At 35.8% G+C, this 19,764-nt stretch overlaps 2 protein-coding genes across 8 annotated transcripts in view; both read right to left on the bottom strand.

Moving 5' to 3' along the window:
• Positions 1-514: 514 nt before the first annotated feature.
• Positions 515-9,735, bottom strand: LOC128189768 (uncharacterized). Of its 4 annotated transcripts, none has more exons than XM_052861517.1 (4): positions 9,565-9,735; positions 5,037-5,137; positions 3,379-4,030; positions 515-1,282 (listed from the first exon to the last, which is right to left on the bottom strand). In XM_052861517.1, the coding sequence occupies exons 2-4, from the start codon at positions 5,116-5,118 to the stop codon at positions 1,042-1,044; spliced, it is 975 nt and encodes a 324-aa protein (XP_052717477.1). In that variant the 5' UTR covers positions 5,119-5,137; positions 9,565-9,735; the 3' UTR covers positions 515-1,041. The 4 variants fall into 4 exon arrangements, with proteins under 4 accessions (XP_052717477.1, XP_052717474.1, XP_052717478.1 ...); XM_052861514.1 differs by lacking the exon at positions 9,565-9,735 and adding an exon at positions 8,573-8,683; XM_052861518.1 differs by lacking the exon at positions 9,565-9,735 and adding an exon at positions 6,325-6,473.
• A 490-nt stretch (positions 9,736-10,225) lies between these two features.
• LOC128187079 (beta-adrenergic receptor kinase 2-like) overlaps positions 10,226-19,764 on the bottom strand; it is a 31,812-nt gene continuing 22,273 nt past the window's right edge. For 2 of the 4 annotated variants that reach the window (XM_052857178.1, XM_052857179.1), the window contains exons 12-19: positions 19,039-19,146; positions 18,673-18,754; positions 17,577-17,677; positions 16,796-16,958; positions 16,181-16,343; positions 15,839-15,990; positions 13,118-13,234; positions 10,226-12,881 (exon numbers count right to left, since the gene is read on the bottom strand). In XM_052857178.1, the coding sequence (XP_052713138.1) occupies positions 12,702-12,881; positions 13,118-13,234; positions 15,839-15,990; positions 16,181-16,343; positions 16,796-16,958; positions 17,577-17,677; positions 18,673-18,754; positions 19,039-19,146 (1,066 nt within the window). In that variant the 3' untranslated portion in view covers positions 10,226-12,701. The remainder of the gene's footprint in view (positions 12,882-13,117; positions 13,235-15,838; positions 15,991-16,180; positions 16,344-16,795; positions 16,959-17,576; positions 17,678-18,672; positions 18,755-19,038; positions 19,147-19,764) is intronic. The other 2 variants (XM_052857180.1, XM_052857181.1) reach the window with 1 other exon arrangement.

Below are 19,764 nucleotides of genomic sequence, written 5' to 3'. Positions count from 1 at the left end.
TAGTGTACTTCAGACGGACAGACTTACGACAGGGATTTTCTATCTATCCCAGTAGCGTGTGATTTTTTTAAAGAACGTTGTTTTTCCAACATCGCAGCTTGATTTTGATATTAAGACAGAAAGCGTGCAAGATCTTATACCAAATAAAGACTTGTTTGCCAAAAAATCGAATACCAATTGGACACTCATACATTATGTATGGAAACAAAATTGCTTGAAACCAACTTTTTCTCGATATAAATTGAAGACAAGTTGTCTGCCATTCACTGTGCATCTATTATATGTAGCAATGCAAACACTAAAGCCGACTTTCGTGTCTTTAATGATTTTAAACTTTTATTCTTATCATTGACTCAGTTTATTGAGATCGTTTACATCATAAGCTGCTTTTCATACCCCCCAGAGAGAACGTTATAATGTTAACATGTTATTGTTCTTCAACACCCCCGACACACGAATAGGTTCTTCTCAGACTATTGTATATATGTTCATGTGAATGAAAGAAAAGCAGAAATTGATAACAATTTTATTTTATATACATATTTCAAAAATAGAAAAAAAATACCTATGACATAAACAGAAAAAAACATGTATACCCATTCATGAAAAATCAGGATATTTTTTTTATTTGAAAATAAAAATATCTGTACATAACAACAAAATTTATAATATTGGTAACTTCCAGAGTATAGATTGGATGGAGCTGTATGAAAGACATCGCTGATTTATATAGTATACTACACATGGTGTAGCGGATCACAGTGGTAATGGGAAACGATGCAAGGCAGTGAGTTCGAATCCCTGGCATGCGCATTCCTGTGTTAACGTCTAATGGCCAACAGCAGAGGGTCTAGGAAACAGGACCGGACCGGAAACCCCCGACAGACCTATATATGATCTACGTCACAAAACTCGACTATAACCCTTAGAGTTCTCCCCCTTTGCTAGGAATCGACAAATGTGTACCTATTCCGTTGAATGATTTTGGTCTAAGCAGCTGAGGTATATATAAAGGAGATTAAAGCAAGGGAAGAAAAAGAGTTAATAGACGAAAGCGAAATTCTTCCACCGGTGCTTGATCCCCTCACGTTTCTGGAGCTCCATTCTCTTGGCATGGATTGTTTCGGACACCCACTCTTTGTGTATGGTAAAGGTGGCGGGCCTGCGCGGAATGGTGTTCAGGAAGAAGGTCTCCAGATTCTCCATGTGTACTCGGGGACCCTCGGGCTCTATATCCGGTTCGTCACATCGTACGTAATACGGAAGCCGCTTGGTGGTAGGTCTGAAAAGATCAAACCAACTTTGACAAAAAACGTGTCCAGTACGTTTTATAACCGTGACATTTCGTCACATTTGTTTATTTTATGTTTTTATAAACCGTTTTTCATAAAAAATACGATATGAAATATATGAATAATTGCTGATGATATAATTGACTTAAAGGGTACCTGCAGTGCCGGTCAATTTTTGATATAATGGAGATCTATGTGTAAAAACATCATCCTGAAAATTTTACAGCGATCGCATAAGTAGTTTTCGAGATATTTGGGGAAAACCCGATTTCATACCTTAACGAGTTTTGAATCAAGCCGATTTGGCGCGAGATGAACTGTGACGTCACGGGGTCAACGCCGCTGAATGAGAAACAGGAATATCGTATGAAAACTGTTCGTTTTCTTGCATTGTTTTATTGATGTATGAACATTTTTTTCTGTGGTTTTATTTCCTTATCAACCCTGGAAGACTAATTATACTGTTGTTTGAGTTTAACCCGTATTTTATCGAACAAAAATGCCGAATTCGGACAATTGTTTGCTTCATGAATTTCGTCAAATGTGTAACACATTTTACATATAAATGCACACCATATGTAGCAAAATGACAATTAATCAAAACATTATTGTTATAAGAAACATATTTTGTTAATATTGTCATTCTTTCGAATGATTTCTCAGTGACATTATTAACTGATTAATAATATTGATAATACATAATGATATTTCGTAAAAGGTAACTCGGGGTCTGTTCCTCGTATAAGGCATAAAATTACAAATGACGTCGCCCGATTATTCAATAATATTGATATCGGACCAATAACAATCAAAACAATATGCATTCTTTAACAAACAAACACGGGATTATAAACGGATCAAGGCGAAAGTCCAAGATGGCTGCATGATTAAGTCTGTCTCGTATTCTTTTAAAAATACGATAATGGAATTTAATTTTACATTTATTTACATCCTTTGTCAAAATGTTCCAGTTTATTCAGATTTCATAATGATTCGTTGTCAGTATTACAATTTAAGCTATACGGAGTTATAAAGCGTTTAATTGCTGACCATAGCGCTCGAAAGAACGTTGCACTTTATTAAATAAGAAATTATTTAAAGAACAACGTAATTACTTCCGAAATAATTACTTGATCACATAAAAAAGGTTTCAATTGCTGAATTATAAATTTAGTCATTATGAAGTGATAAGATTAGATAAGTAACAATAAAGGCATTTACTTCGAACATTAGATTTACTATTTAATAGTATCATGCATGATTCTTTGATCACTGATTGACGGACTATACACATGTTTTAGCTGATGAATGCTTGATTTTACACAGTCTAATTTATTTCTCTGTTTTATCTTTTAACAATTGAGTAGCTAATTATACCCAAATCAATTTACCCGCCTAGAGGTGTGAAACCCTCTCTTCGTTCACCAGACTCGTGTACCTTGTGTATACATACCCCAGATACACGTGTGTCTGGAGCAGTGGCTTCGTTAGTTTACCTGTTTACCTGTGTCATTGTCTCGGATCACTCGTGTGTGAAAGGATATTATGTAATCAAAAAATGAATAATGAACATGAATTTGCCTATGTTAGCGTTTAAAGACATCGTATTCATCGGTAAAAAGGCGACGAGAATAACAAATTTTAAAATCCTTTTAAAAGAAATCCGATTGTAATAAAATAATAACGGATACAAATTTCTAGATCTACAATACTTAAAATAACAAGATAAGTCAAAACATCAGACCTATATCAATCATTTTGGCTGAAAAATCGAATTTAATTTGTATAGCTTTGATAGGAAATTTCCCTCCTGTTGACCTCGTGACGTCACTTCCGCTGAAGCCTCGTTATCGCCTAATTCTGTTTTCTCTTGATTAGATTTCCCAAAGCAGGTAAAAATAGCCATTTTGAAGAGGCGTAACTCCGTTATTTTTGCACCGATTTCGATGCAGTTTTTTGCATTAGATTTTGGTAAATAAACTCTTTAACATATGTTTCACATCGGCTGGGCTGCAGGTACCCTTTAAATCAGAAGCAAAACAACTTTCACGTGGCCTATAACCAACGGATGTATTGTTGTACTCACTTGACTCTGTACGGATCACCGTGTACCTCCATCCTCCATCCAAACTTCTTGAGATTTTCGTCATAGAGTTCTTCTGTCGGCACTGTCTCCTCTGGGACCATGTCCTCCAGCTCTATTGGGGACGGGGTCTTTGGTCTGAGTGCCTTCATGGGGGACCCCGATCTGTGGGTCGTCTCCCGTGAGGGACCGGCAGATTTGACGGGACGTGTGGGGGCCGCTGGTCTATCGCGCCTGATGACGGCGCTTTTGATTCTGTCGCTGCGGATGTCGTATTTACTCAGCTGGTCCGACTGGAAGGAGGGTGCGGGGGAGGCTGGCTGTGGGGTGGGCCAGGAGTAAGGTACGGGGGAGGGACCCGGCTGGTCCGAGGGGATTGTGTAGTTCGTTTCTTCGGTAGCCATTGCCCAGCACTGCTGAGGGGTGGGGATCTGAAGGCGTTGTACAGGTTTGAAGTCGTATATAGGGGCGCTCTTGGCCCTCACCTGTAAAGATGAGCTGGACTTCTTTGTCCCCCTGGACTGAGAGGACACGGTGGACATCGGTCGCTTTGGTGGCGAGGGTGAGGGTCGGAATGCCCCTGGGGTGCGAGGGGACGGTGGTTTGGGTGCTGTATAGTACTGACTGTCCCGGTATTTGTACATGGCCTCCAGCTCTGTAATGAACAATTCAATACATTTGTTTGTGTATTTAATCAAGTATTATTTCTCGCTCACTTCAAAGGAAGTGTTCGTGTTAGTATACATAAAGCAAAATGATAAAAATATTGATCCCCATGTTGGTGCTATGTGCTTTATAAATTATACAACAAACAGGGGCATGGCACGCCGTTAACCCTCGATAAAGAATACTTTCAGACGGCATTGCATGCCAACACTCACTATCTCATATTCAAAATAAAAGTTTTCTGGCAGAAAATGATAGAATAGTGCATATCTATCAAAATCCATTGATTCCCATGCCGGGAATCCGCTTTCCGTCTGGAGATTTCGTGACTATTACGCTAGCTTATTTCGAGCAGTGCATATATAGATCCCTATCTGGCCTTCTCCCCTCAATAGTGTAAGTAATTTTAATAGTTTGAAACGATTTAGAGTAGAGGAAGACAATGAATATATTTTAGAGATAATGGTTTTTTTTTCTTTTTTATTTGTAGAACCCGATGGTCAAAAACTGCATATCAAAGCGGGACATGAGAATTTAAGACGTCCTTTTTCCTTTTTCTTACTTATTTTATAAAATATAGGATCACTATGCACATTAATATCGACAACTATAGAGAGATAAGGGTATTATCTATCCGTGACAATAAGGGCCAGTATTGCATGTATGCTTAAGTGTGAAAACACCTTCTAAAGCTTATAATGCTTGGAAGAAACGCTATAGGAATATAGTAACAATATTCAAATGTAATATATGTACGCTTGTATTATATTTCATGTATACAACGTATACGTACTAACAATAATCACCTATTAGGGAGTATTTCTTTAGATCTATAAATACTTCGACATAGAGTAAATATATACATGTATATTAGGAGCTCCTGCCTTCACTAGATTTTTGAATACTTTTTACACAAACATGCCTAGTACTGACAATAAGCCAGGATTAATATTGTTAGATCTACATAGATACTTCAGTAAGTAAAAAGTACTAACGGTAGGCATTAGGAGCGCCCATCCTGCGGTCCTTGTACACATCCTTCTGTGAAGGATACCAGCCGTAGGTCTGCTCCTTCATAATGGCTGGTAGAGAAAATCTGAAAGAGACCAAAAATTATAAAATAAAAACGATCAGACCATGCATCTCCATATGTACCGATTGTTCCAAATTCTCAAAGATTGGTCTATTACTGATGGACAAAAAGGCTGCTTTGAGATTTTAACCGTAGAAGGTTATAAATAACGTTTATAACATTTCGTTCATAATAAAGCGAGTTCATTCGGTTTAATACAATTGGAATCATACATACACCTGTTCCCACATTTCTCAGTGGAACAAATTACAGCTACGATATCCTATGGGGAACACGACAACATTTGATATCCTATGGTGAACACGACAACATTCGATATCCGTGAAATATCTCCGTGTGAACCAAGCTTGGATATCGGGTGGTTCCACAATATTCACAACCTTAACCTCTGAACTGTCCTCAAATCGTCACCATTAATACAATACTTCTCGTTACATCAAACATAAAATAGCCAACAAATTAATTTGGCATTACATAGTCATTCGACTCCAATATGAATTCCAAATAACGAATCCCCCTTTGTATTGCTTTAATTAACTTATCAGCAATCTTTTAATAAACAGTCGGTGGGTAATAGGATATCAGATCGATTGTCAGCTAAAGCTGTCCCATATCAACCCAATAAACACAAAACCCTCTCAACAGACCCCAGGGGAGAGAGAGAGAGAGAGAGAGAGAGAGAGAGAGAGAGATATTTCTAGTTCTACCTTTGCAAGAACTAGTTGAAGAGATTCTGTAATACCTGTAAAGCCACACCTAGAAAAGGTACGCCAACAACTGGGCTGAACTTGAGAAACAAAAGGACAGAAATATTGATCAAATTAGACATTAAAATCCACGAATTTTACGGCTTACAAAGCACGGATTTCCGATAACAATTTGTTCGTTGGTTTTTTGTGTCGTTTTATCTCGACCAATTTTAATATTTTTCTGGACCATTAACCAGGCACTAATTGTACACGAGATACCATTTTTACTGCTAAAAGATGACCACTCTAACCTTTCTCGCTTCCATATCGGTACTATATTTGAGATCAAAGTACTTGCAAAAGAACAGTTATCAGTAATTGAAATACCAATAAGGAATTGATATATTTATAATTCTTTCATATGTCTTTGTTCTAATCAATTCATTATATTATTTCAAATACAAGTAAAGAATAGTTTACCTTTCGTGCAGTTTGTCTTACCTGACAAATCACGCATGCGTAAATGTATTAAAATGAAACAGAAGCCTTTCTCTTAGCAATCAGTTTCTAATCTGCTGAAAACGAGAAAATGATGGCAGGAGCAACCGCCGTATCGACAGATGATGGAGAAAAGGGCGGTAATAAAGCAGACGATAGTATAAAATGGCTGGAAATCCTCCAACGTGAGGACGGTTCAGTTATTAGACCTAAAGGGATATTGATAAATCAATTGATTATTCTGTTTGTCCTGTCACTATGTATCCACACCATGATAGAACCGTCGTGATTAATTCTACAAAAACTGTAGCCCATTTTGCCGATTTCTTTGAAAGGTTTGTCTAAACTTTTATTTCAAATGACAACTACGTTATTCAGCGCCTCATAGCGGGGACAATATTCTTTTCTCATTAAGTCCCTACTAAACTAAAGGATCTATAACTTCTCAACAGTTGGAGACTCAGCCTGTCTTAATTATATTTTTCTCTTATTATAAAACCCTTTTAAACTTTTTGTGATCGATTGAAGTCAATGTTGAAACATTTGAAATTGGTATTTGCTTTTCATCGAGTCTATTTCATTACACTGTCGCGTTTCTCTAAATTGAAGCAAACGATTTTATGTCTCTAAAGGAATTGAACACGTTTTGTACATTACCGTGGAAATTTTATAGGAAAGTCCGGGTTACAAAGTTATTCAAAGTTTAATCTGGGACTGAATACAGCAGTATATAATGTAAAAAGACCTTGATAAAAGCATTAAGCAGATAAAATAACACATCGTTATGATAAACTCGGCAAACTAACGCAGCCATGAAAAATCCAGACGATATAAAAATCTCCAGTTTACATACGTTGCTAGAGACGAACGTCAAGATTTATGGATTGTAAAGATTTATCAAAACACTTTTATATATAAAAATAACACACGGTTCCTTTTGAAAACTATAGCAGACAACATATTAGGCAAAGCTCTTTAGTACAACCATCCAAATAGCCTTAACAACCGCAATATCACATATCAAATCATTTTTTTCCTGTTTTTATTATTCTTTAAATTTAAATTTAATGAATAAAGAATGACATGTCCGTCTATAAAATTGTTTAAATCATTTTTTTAAAGATCTTTTTCCGTTTTAAGTGTGGGCGAAGAGAGATGGGGGTGTTAAAGGAAACAGCTGATTGACTACTCTTTGTTTTTTTTGTTGGTTTTTTTTTTTTTTACTAATTTTGTTTAACCAAGAAGCCTAATTTTTCTTTTGTGCAATTATATTTTTTTAAAATCACATTTACAACACGGCCACCGCCGGAATCACTGTCCTTCTACATACGGGTTCTTCGTATTAGTGTATTGATCTACCCTCACACTTGTTCAATGACAATCAGCTGTACCCGGGATACAGAGAACATTGGTGATATAATCCATATTTCATGATGTTATTATCTATTGAAATTCAATTAATTAGCTATAACAATACACCGGACCTCTTTATTCGTCGATAGTTAGTTGTCAATGGAAACAAGCCAAATAAAAGTGATAGCCTATTCAATTCCCACTTAATGGGGGGACATTAACCGTTGCCCTTTCTTTTTAATTTTCAAATCGAAGTTTAAAGTCATTTGTACGGGGGGTTTAAATCCGAAGGCTACAAAAATGTTAGCTTATGTCCTCGTCATATACAGTAGGCGACCGTTGTCTCTCCCTCTTTCCCTATAGGGTCAAAGTACCCCGATAGAGAGCAAATAGAGAGCTGGGGGAGTCAACTCGGGTATTTTCTCTTCATATTTAGTTATGCAAGCAATGTCCATATTCCCTTCCTAGTCCTAACTGTTTACTTACATCGCTAAATGTTAATATAGGACAAACAGACGGCATTATCAGGTACCCCCTAACTAATTACGGTCACCCCGCGAGTGGACCCTCAATGTAATCCGAAGAAGTCCCCCCAAAACCACTCGAGCCAAATGGCTTATCGGACCCGGTTTGGAATAATATTTATGAAGAATATGTACACAGAGTTGTTACTCTTGTTGAGTTGCTGATAACTAGGTACGATAGGACACCATCGTCTACGCCGGTTTTAAAATTTCGCGTCCAAAAAGCGCCAACACTGAAAGTGTTTCCCCGTGCAACGTCTGTTAGAGAAAAGTTTGCGCATAGGTCAACCGCTTGAATGTATACGATGTGCATGTATCTAAATAAAGGTTGCACATTTCAGATGAATATAAGTAAAGTATACGTATACTGTTACCTCACTGTTTTCCCTGGCATGGCTTTTTGGGCCCACTACCCTGGTCATCAAATAAAACTCTAAATGTGCTCCTCTTAACTGTCAAACAATCTGCATACTTTTAATAAATTCGGGCTAACTATCTATATATAAATATTAAAACTCGAGTGTAAATTAATGAAATTTATTTCACAATAAAAAGTTTGACATGTGGCTAAATAAATAATGAGTTTATCGACAAGATAATCCACCAGGATTAAAGAACTTTCACAGGACAAAGCGATTGTTCGGAGACCTAAATCTCCGCTTCCATTTGAACTTTTCTCATTTAATTTTTGTCCCACTTGTCTCTTAATTTTTTAAAAAGAATTGTCAATACTTTTCCAGAGTTGTTTGTTTTTAATTTGAATGGCATTGTGTAAAGTTCACCTATAGCCCCGCTGTTAAAGTTTCTTCTTGATTTGGTTTATTTGGGGGAATTTCGGATTAAAGAAAAAAAGTATCTTTAAAGTACGAGAGGCCAGCATTTAGTGCACATAGCACCGGCAAGCAGATCACAAGACGTCTCGATGTCTCCACTCAACAAACGGCTGAGCGGCCTCCGAGTCGTTTGACATTTCAGATTTGCCGCGGATTAAAAAGGGAAAGACTTCTCAACCGTAAATCCCACCGAAGGATTTTCTCCTGTACAGGTCGGTTTTAGAACCTTCGTAATAATGCGGCAACGTAAACACACTACAGCGTGTATTGCTGAATCAACCGCTTGTACAGCCTCTTGTAAAAACGATCTAAGGAATGAAAGGCCAATAAATCAACCATTGACAGTAGGAGACACTTAAATCATTGTCCCCAAATTTTCATTTCGAGTGTGAAACGACTAAGTTTTATCACCCTTATCAGCACGGGATTTAAACACGCTACAGGTTTAGACAAATATGTTCAAGAACTTACCATAACATATATTCATATTATCGATAAATGAAATAAAACTAAAAATTATTTTAAAAATTTACCTGGAAAAGGCAGGAATAAAGTAAAGATCCTCTATATCATTTTCCCGAGAAACTCAGTGATGGTACGATTAATCCATGATTTTTAAAGAAAGGACTGTGACTTGATAATAGCGGCTAAGTAGAGCCTCGTTCTGCGAGTTTCTATGGACGCGCTACGGGCACATGGGCCGTTTGTTTTGATTCCGGTTACTGTGTAGTGGACCGTGCTAGTATATTTAACACTGCTATTGACAAACCACAAGTCGGGAGCTAACAGCGGGCCGTGTCGCGAATTAAAAATTCAGTCAAGTGATCTGCAGTGAAATATTAAATAGGATTAAAATTCAGATCACATTTTCTGATTGATCCTCTACGGTTTTTCGGGTACTTATCGTCATAATTAAAATTCACTGTTTAAATATTAAGTCTGGCATAGAGAACATGCGAGAACGCTTCAAACATGTGCACGAACGACTTCATTGTCATGTTAAAAGGCAGATCAAACAATCACAAATATAGAAAGAAAATCAATTATTTATTCCTTTTTGTGTCATTATTGAAAAGGGTTTAAAGATTTTTATAGATTTTTATCACCCGTGTTGTCAATATACATTGAAACAGAGAGAAAGAGAGAGCGCAACCGACCTCTTGTACACGAAAAAACACAACCATAAACAACAAGGACATTTTTGTAGATTTTATTTGAATAAATAATAAATACACATCTTCACATGGAAAATGTTGAATAACTTCTTTTTCATTATAATGACTGGATTTCATGAAAATGCATCAATGTTCAGCCAGATATGTCATATCTATTGCACATCTAGGGTCTCGATACTCCAGGACCTGGCCTAACAGGTGAGTCCCGGCCCGGTGCGACGACACAAGCACACAATGCACAGTCCTATCGGTACCAAGCCTAGCAGTCTAAAGGAAATAATCTGGCCGCTCTATCTCCCGTGATAACACAGAATGAGGAAAAAAGTCGTTCACTTGTTACATGATTTACAAATACATGATGTAAAAAAAAATATCCCAGTTGATGGACACTAATAGTTTTGACCAGTCTTCACTATGGGGCACCTGTCCCTCCTGGCCAAGGGCTCGGGGGAGGAGACAGTAGACATGAGGGACAGACATCACAGTTCACCACATCTACAGTGTGTCTAGGTACACAGACAGAGCAGGTGCTCTGCTCTATTGACTTAAACTGATCCAGGGAGTTCTAATCTTAAGCAAGTGTCAGTTAATTTGTAATGAAAATTTGAAAAAAAAATAATGACATTTAAGCAGAATCTTGAGAGATATTATAAAATTTCTCCACATTTTCATTATAAAATACAGCATTTTTTTTTTGTACAAATCGTATAAATGACTTTGCACAGAAGTTAGGCTAAAAAAATTTCACTTGAAGTAGTGTATACATCAACAGATCCCAGACAACATCACTGCAGTTTTTAAAATCTATTCATCACATTTAAATATTTCATTGATTTTTTTCATATTTTTTCAACACAGTCACAAAATGGAAAATAGGAACACAATTTTCTTTTACAAGAAAGAGTTTTCCCAGATTGGAAATCATAAGACCACATTACACAGTAGAAAAGTCAAACCAGCTGACAGCGCCATCTGTAAAAAATAGTCCACACTTCATATTCATGTATTTCTTTCTCCAATACATACACTGTGAACAGAGCTGAGATTAATATTACATAAAACATGACTCGTACAGTAGATTCAAGAATTAAACCTAGCTTATACAGTAACAAGTAATGCAGAAGTTTTACAACACGCTAATAGTAAGTCCATTTCTTGTTTAAAACGAAATCTTGAGATTCACACAGTGATGGAGATCTAATCAAAATAATGTAACAAATAAAAATTTGGTAAAACTCTCTAAGTGACTTGTATACAATGTTCATACACACATACTTCTCCATACAGTAACATACTCAACATAAAAAAAAATTGGAGCAATGATTTGGTTCAATAAAAAACAAATCTCGCACGCCACTCTTGTACACACCTCCAGAAACAAGATACGTTACACTAACTCTCTAAATCGTGGATCGTAACGACCGAAGATTGACACTGGCAAGCTTGAGGTCCTCGGATGTAAAGCGATTGGTTAAGAAGTGTCATGTGACCCGACAGAGGTAGACGTACATTAATTTGTGTCATAATAATGCTACACGTGCTTTCTCCAGATTAAACGCATGACGAGGAATGCCTTGTTCGGTACCCTGTTGGACACATGAGAGCCATCTGTTGGACAATTGTAACTACAGCAGGAGGGGAGAAAACTCACAAGGACTAGAGATCGGTTCACAAGACTACAGCTAACAGTACAAGAGTAGAAACATAATTTATTTCATATCATAAGAGTTCTGAGTTAGAATCTTGCTCTTCCTAAAATTTGGTAAAGGTATATTGTATAAAAGTCCAAGTTGTAAAAAGAGAGATTAGTTGATCGCAGATCACAGACTACTGAAATCTATTCATCAGAATCAATTTAAAGCCGTGTTTTGGTACACCACTAAGAATAAAACTTGGCAACAAGTACAATAATAAAAAATATAAACACAATTTCTGAGAGCATGTAAAAATAAGAAATAGTTAAAGCTCAAGAACAATCTAATAGCTCTACGAGGCCCTAGGAGATCGCAGATAAATAAGTTGCTTTCACGAGTGATGGTCATCTAAGAGAAGATTGCGTACATGGAAGCTGAGTATTGTTATAAGAGAAAACTCTTTGTTGGACACTGCCGATACACTACGATGGTCCTGAGTCTCCTTGTCACACTAATGATGCAGCATTCTAACAGACAGACGGACACTCTCACACACTGGTTGATATCACACGTGCCTACTGACACATTGACAACACTGAGCCATTCATCTGGCTGAAACAAGTAAAAACGACAACATGTGGTAGTAGTAGTAGTAGTAGAAAACAATGTCTTGCCAAGTTGGATAAAAATTTGATGACTAGTTTGAAAAATGTGCCGGATCCCACCAAGAATAACCCCGGAGGAAGTTGGATCCATTCCTGTGTGTTCCGACCTCCCTCCGATATGGTTCCAGATTGAGTATCAAGGAGAGGGGCGTGTCACTGATCACAAGAAAGCTATGTCAGTAGAGGGGGGGCGTGTCTAGCTCCCGTTACTATTCCTATGTTCTAGCGGAGGTTTGAAATTCTCCGAGCTGGGACTGTTACTAATGGCAGCACCATACATTTTGCTAGCTTTTGTTGTCATATTAGCCACTATCTGTGCTGATAATTTGTGTCCATTAATAATCTCATCCTTCCACTGAGAAATAAGCACTTTATCCTGAAATTCCAAAGAAAAAGAAATACAATATCTGTTTATCATTGTACAAGAATTATCAAGTGGGTTATATAAGGAATAATAAAATTATGAACTTATTTAGATACAAAAAAAAATTAATTTGATGATAATGCCTAATAGAAATGATGAAATATATAATTTTTATTACAATTCAATATGCATTAATTTCCTACAAAAAATGGATGCAACAACCCTGACCCTAACACCCAAGTACTTACTGGAGAAGTTATGGCAATTTTGTTTTCAGTTTTTAAAACTATCACAATACAATTGTCTGTTTTTTGTAATTTTTGGAATTCAGGATAAACTTCTTTTATGTCCAGCATCAGAATACACTGTCAGAATAAAAAGTAAATAGGGAATTAGTATACAAATATTGTAAATAAATAAATCAGAATAAATAAGGTATTACAGTGAGCATCACTTTATAACGGTACACAGGGTTTAATTCACCCAAGTTACTTTTGCCAAACCGCACAGTAAAACCATTTTTCCATTCCTTAAAAGTGGAATTATTTCAGGGATTGCAATGTATTGATATGATTTCAGAAAAGGAATGAACTATAATTATCTAAATAAATACAGTTAAAATTAACAAGACATTAAAATGATTCGTGATCATATTATTCATGAATTTGTTTATATCCTTAAGTATATTGCATACAAGAACATGAAAAAATTCAGATCACATATATTTCTAAATCTTAATCATTATACATTACATACTGTAAATGGTAGAAAACATGCAATCAAAAATCTCACAATTACTAAAATACAAGTATATGTACAAAAGTAAATTGCTTTAAATTTTATGAACATTTAAACAAGAGGCCCAGAGGCCACATCGCTCACCTGAGCAACAATTGGCTTAATTCTGATCAAATTAGCATAACAGTATCAAAATATCTTGACAACTAAGTACAGTAGATTTTGCTAAAATAAATTGAAAATCTGCCAATTTTTATCCACCTCTTTTTTTTTTTTGGTAAATACCAAGCCCCTTTTGTTGTACCTGTAAGATTTTTCTCTATTCCTATATAGCCCCCCCCCCCCCCCCATTTCGTGGCACCACTTTTCGTTATGGATTCAGGGTTTCATCAAACTTAAATCTGCATACCCTGTGCTTTCACACTACGTACTGAGTTTAAGACCGAAAACTTTCCCAGAATATTTTTAAAGATTTTCTCTATATATTTCTATGTAAAAATCAAAATCGCCATCACAGCCCCGCCCTACCACTAGGGACTGTGATTTTGCAAACTTGAATTTACACTACCCAAGGATGCCTCTACACAAGTTTAAGCTTTTCTGGCCAAATAGTCTTAAAAAAGAAGATTTTTAAAGATTTTCTCTATATATTCCTATGTAAAACTTGATCTTCCAATTGTGGCCCCACCCTACCCCCAGGGACTATGATTTGAACAAACTTGAATCTACACTACCTGAGGATGCTCCCATTTTAATTTGAGCTTTTCTGGCCTAATAGATTTGAGAAAAAGATTTTTTAAGATTTTCTCTATATATAAAAATTTATTCCCCATTGTAGCCCCACCCTACCCCAAGGGACCATGATTTGAACGAATTTGAATCTACAATACCTAAGGATGCTTCCTTTATAATTTGGGCTTTCCTGGCCTAATAGTTTTTGTGAAGATTTTTAAAGATTTTCTCTATATATTCCTATGTAAAACTTGATCCCCCTCTTGTGGCCCCTCCCTACCTCCGGGGACCATGATTTGAACAAACTTGAATCTACACTACCTGAGGATGCCTTCACACAAGTTTAAGCTTTTCAGGTCGAATAGTTTTTGAGAAGAAGTTTTTTGAAAAATACCAACAAATTTTCAATAATTCTCAATTATCTCCCTTTTAAAGAGGGCGTGGCCCTTCAATTGAACAAAGTTGAATCCCCTTCACCTAGTGGTGCTTTGTGCCAAAGAAGTTGGGGGAATAAGATGGCGCAAATGCCCACTGGGTTTAGTAGTGAAATACAATTTTGAATTTATTTTTCCCCAATTAAATCTATTCAATTATAATAAAACTTTGCGAAAGCAAAATTTCCAACTATTGTGAGATTTTAATATATTTAACAAAAAATAAGAAAAAAAAATATTGTCTGAAATTTTGGTGGTATTGAACCCGTAACATAAAAACCCTAGATATATAAGGTTAGCTTATGCCAGGAGCTCTAACCACTGAGCCATTTCAGACACAACAAAGTGGGCTTTTTAAATATAATGTGAATAAGGCCACTAACTACCGGACTTGTATTATTTTTTCAAAACGTTCAATTGTTGGGATACAAAACGATATTTTTAATGTATAGTGGGTCATCTCTCCACGTTTTTGTTGATTGAAATCAGTTTGTTTTCCAACAACAGACTATGAGAAAAATATGGAGCACAGACCCACTCTATAAAAGAAAATGCCCTGAAGTTCTAAAAAATGACAGTATTTGCAGGTTTTGATACGTACATGCCTGTTTGAGTCAATATATTCCAAGTATTGAACATACCTATAGGTTAAAAATCAATGATTCGTTAAATATATATTGTTTTCAATGATTTAAAAAAAACCCCATCAGATTTATTGATACTTTAATTTTTCAGTAGCCTGTCTGACCGCGTATGGGCATTTTACACGCCTTATCCACCCACCTTCTTTGGTTAAATCTGCCCAGCGGTTCTTGAGAAGAAGATGAAAATGTGAAAAGTTTAAAACAACGACGACGACGACAAGGACAAACAACGGACAAATTGTGATAAGAAAAGCTCACTTGAGCCTTTGGCTCAGGTGAGCTAATAAAAGTGAGAAGTCAGAATATGGATGAAGTATTGGCTATATTTTTAACATGAAACTATACGCTTATCACTCTGCTAACAGTAAAACAGAATCAATAGTAACAGTAAGGCAATGAATAGTGAAGTAAGAAGGAGCACCTCTACTTTAGCCCTGGTTATCTGCCCATCGCGGTTTTTGTGGTAGAACTCTAACCGATTTGGATATAGCTTTAGGTGTTTTTTCTGCCATGTTTGTAGAAATGGACCCCCTAATTTTAAAACTTCACCCTCCACGATGCAATCAGTTTGATCTGAAACAAAAAAAGATTTAATAAAATATATAAAAATCCAGTTATCTGGAAAATTAAGAACAAAAAATAACTAAGATTTAAAGTTTTTGACACAAAAAATTTGTGGATTAAAAAAAAAAACCCTACAGAAAAGTGTAATGTACCCTGTGAATGTGCTACAATTTTTGTTTATAATTTCTTGAACTGTTACCTAGATCTACATCATCTATGCGAGGTTTCTGCTTGCGCTTCTGTTCTAGTTTATCCGTGTCTTGATTAATGGCTTCGAATACAGTCTCCGCTACCTCCTGCTGCCAGCGCTCCGAAATCGTCATGGTGAAATTACGGTACAAATCCTGGTCCTGCTCAGCAAGCTGTCAACAAAGGGATATTGTTAACCTTACAACACAGAATATACTGTATGACATGGTTTTACTGTAGAGTATTTGTGTGAAGTAAGCAGATAATGCTTTAAGGGTTATCTATGAATTCAGAGCTATTCTTATTTGGATTTTAAGTCTCTAATTTAGAATTGTAAAAATATTAAATTGGAAAGCAAAATAAAGAAATTTACACCCAAATAAAACTGTTTGATACACGGTGGTTTTAAGAGAAGATGAATAAACATTTTACGTCATTTTGAAAAAGATAAAACATTGAAATCGTTTGATACGCAGTGGTTTTGAAAGAAGATGAATAAATATTTTATGTCATTTTGAAAAAGATAAAACAGTGTTCAAATTTAAAAATTCTGGTCCAACCACATCACAAGAGGAATAGAATTTCACGATATTTTCTTACACAGTACATCATACTGAAGTGATACCTTAATGCCCTTAGTGTCTTCCTCATCAAATGACCCAATGTCAAATGCATCGGCAGCGTTGACCTCTCCCCGCGGGGGAATGAGGGGAGGGGTGTACTTCTGAAGAAACACCTGGGTCCAGTCGATTCCCCGAAAAAACGCATGCTCCTTAACCTCGTTTGCCCTGTAAATAAAATAATAATTGATTAAGGTCTTGTAATTAATACATGTGTAATAGTTATAATTTTTATCCTATAGCAAAAAAGACATACATTATTATGAAGATTATTTACTTATATTTACATCTACTGAGTATGATTTCCTCTATTTCTTACAGAAACTTATTTCTTAGCTCTATAGAGACAGCCAGACTGAAATCTACAAGCCTCGTTTATCGATTGCGCAAAATAATCATTATGTCAGACTCAAATTCTCATAGGAGACGATTTGGCCATTTCTTTTCAGTTTATCTTCAGTAATTTAGTGAATTTTGCTTACTTTTTCAATCAATCTATTAATTTGTTAAAAGAAAAATGAGAATGTAGACAATCATTGCAGACAAAATTTACATAACCCACTAACATGGGTTATGTAAATTTTTTCTGCAAAGTCGCCACCTTCATATCCCACATGAATCACCAAAGAAAGCATTTTATTGTTTTAGTACACGTATTACAGACATTGCTAGCATTGATGGACGTCAGTGCTCTGGTCATTCTAAGAGTTTATATCTATATCTACATGTATTACACCCCCAGCTAGTATTGATGGACGTCAGTGCCCCGGTCACCCCTACACTTACCCCCGGCCTTTACAGCCTAGGCGATCCTCAACATTTCTCTGTAATAATCCCTCCAACAAAGACTTCATCTCCTGGGACATTGATTCTGGAATTTCTACATTCTAAAAACAGCAATAAGATTCCTGATCAGATTTTCCTCATACAATCACAAATCAATGCAGTGGGGGTTTAACCGGAAATCATTATCCTGATGATCCCTGTATCTTGTTTTGTTAAAGGAGAAAATTCCCCACCAAACAAAGGTCAACTACCCATAAAATCAATTCTTACCCAATGTAAAACCCTCTTTATTCTGTGATAACTTGAAATTCTATGCAGTTTATGACTCTCTCTTTCATGAAGGCTGTCATATCACTGCTATACAAGTACATGTACATCATCTATACATTTCATTCTTCCCTAGAGAGTGAACATATACATCACACTACAGGCTTCAAGGACAACCACAGTTCCACACCATCTCCTCTTCCCCTTTTACTATGTTCAGTGGAAGTTGTAGATGCATTACAATGACTGACTGCACTTCTTTTTTCTTACCATTCCCCTATTTTACTATATACCACTGACAATTTTAGCTATAGACACTTTAAATTTAAAATTTTTGACACTGGCAATTTCAGACAGTTGTATTTCAAATCACTGACAATACTAACCACTGACAATTGTATTTTCAGTTATTGACAGTTCTTGCCACTTATGGATGTCTGTATTTCAAATCACTGACAAATATACTTCTTAGCACTGACACTGACAATTGTATCTCCTATCACTAACAGTTGTACTACTGACAACTGACATTTCTATCACTTATGACTGTACTTCTTACCACTGAGAATTCTATCACTGATGATTATACACTTCTTAAAACTGACAATTCTGACTAATGACAATTGCATTTCCTGTAATCAACAATTATACTTCTTACAACCGACAATTGTACGTACCTCTTACCATTACCAACTGTAATTCTATACCTCTGACCATATTATTTCTTACACTGACAATTCTGATTACTGACAATTGCTTTGTACCACCAGTAATGTAAATTCTTCTAATACATTGACAATAATTTCCACTGATAAGTCGGAATATTTACCAAAGTACTAATTACCATTGTCATGGTCATTCGATCTATCTCGTGCTTGTCTTTTGTTCGGTGTTGTCGGAATGGACTGTGTCTAAAAAGTAAACAGTTAATTTTGTCAGTTTGAATTCTTTGGTGATGGAATAATCAGCACAAACCAGATGAAGCGAATCACTGAATCTATATGAAAGCTGTGATGCCGCTAACTTTTCACATCTTTTAATTTCTCAAATGAAATGGATTTCTACAAGCATTATGAAGATAATTTAAAACCTTGATTTATTTGTATAACTTAAATACAAAAACAACATCATGAATTCAGTGGAAGTTTACAGTAAGGTGATTAAAATTTAGCATGTAAATTGTTTGGTTCCTTACCCTCTTAGTAACTTGTACAACATACAGCCGAAGGAGAACCAGTCAGCACTGGAATCGTACTGCATCTGTTTGTTTAGCACCTCAGGGGCCATATAACCATGTGTCCCACTAAAATCATAAAGTAAAACCATAATAAACGATTATGTTTACTATTAAAGATTATTTATTAAACAAAAAATTAATAAATACTTGTGTAAAATCTTAAGAAATTCCCCTTGCTGATTTAAAATTTTTGCAATAATTTTTCTGACAGTTGTTAACTATTTGTAATCATATAACAAATGTTTGGCGCTCTTAATTTTATATTTTAACTATATTGCAACTATTTGATGCAAGATGAGAATTGCAGAGTCAAATACTCATAAAAAAATTAGGAATCTACAGTATTCTATAACATAAAACATATTTGAACTCTTAAAATTTATAGGCGTAAGTTTTGCTTAGTCAGCCACAAACAAAGCTATATTAAAGAAAATGGATGCCACTGACATCACATATATATATTACTGATCTGACTTTGTGAATATTGTCAAGATTACACAATCGATGATTGGAAATGTCTACATTTCAGATGAGGCTTTCAGACTAATAACCTATGCTCTTAAATGAAGCTTATGCTCAGAGCTACAATCAATATTCCCCAGACAAATAATCTATGGAAGAGAAAAATTTCTCCTTGAAAACATGTAGCATCTTGACTCCTATAGTCTAAATCAATGACAAATC

This window comes from Crassostrea angulata, chromosome 6, assembly GCF_025612915.1.
Source record: "Crassostrea angulata isolate pt1a10 chromosome 6, ASM2561291v2, whole genome shotgun sequence".
Taxonomy (NCBI): Eukaryota; Metazoa; Mollusca; class Bivalvia; order Ostreida; family Ostreidae; genus Magallana; species Magallana angulata.
Note: the sequence above shows the minus strand (reverse complement) of the source record. Positions and strands in the feature narration are given on the sequence as shown.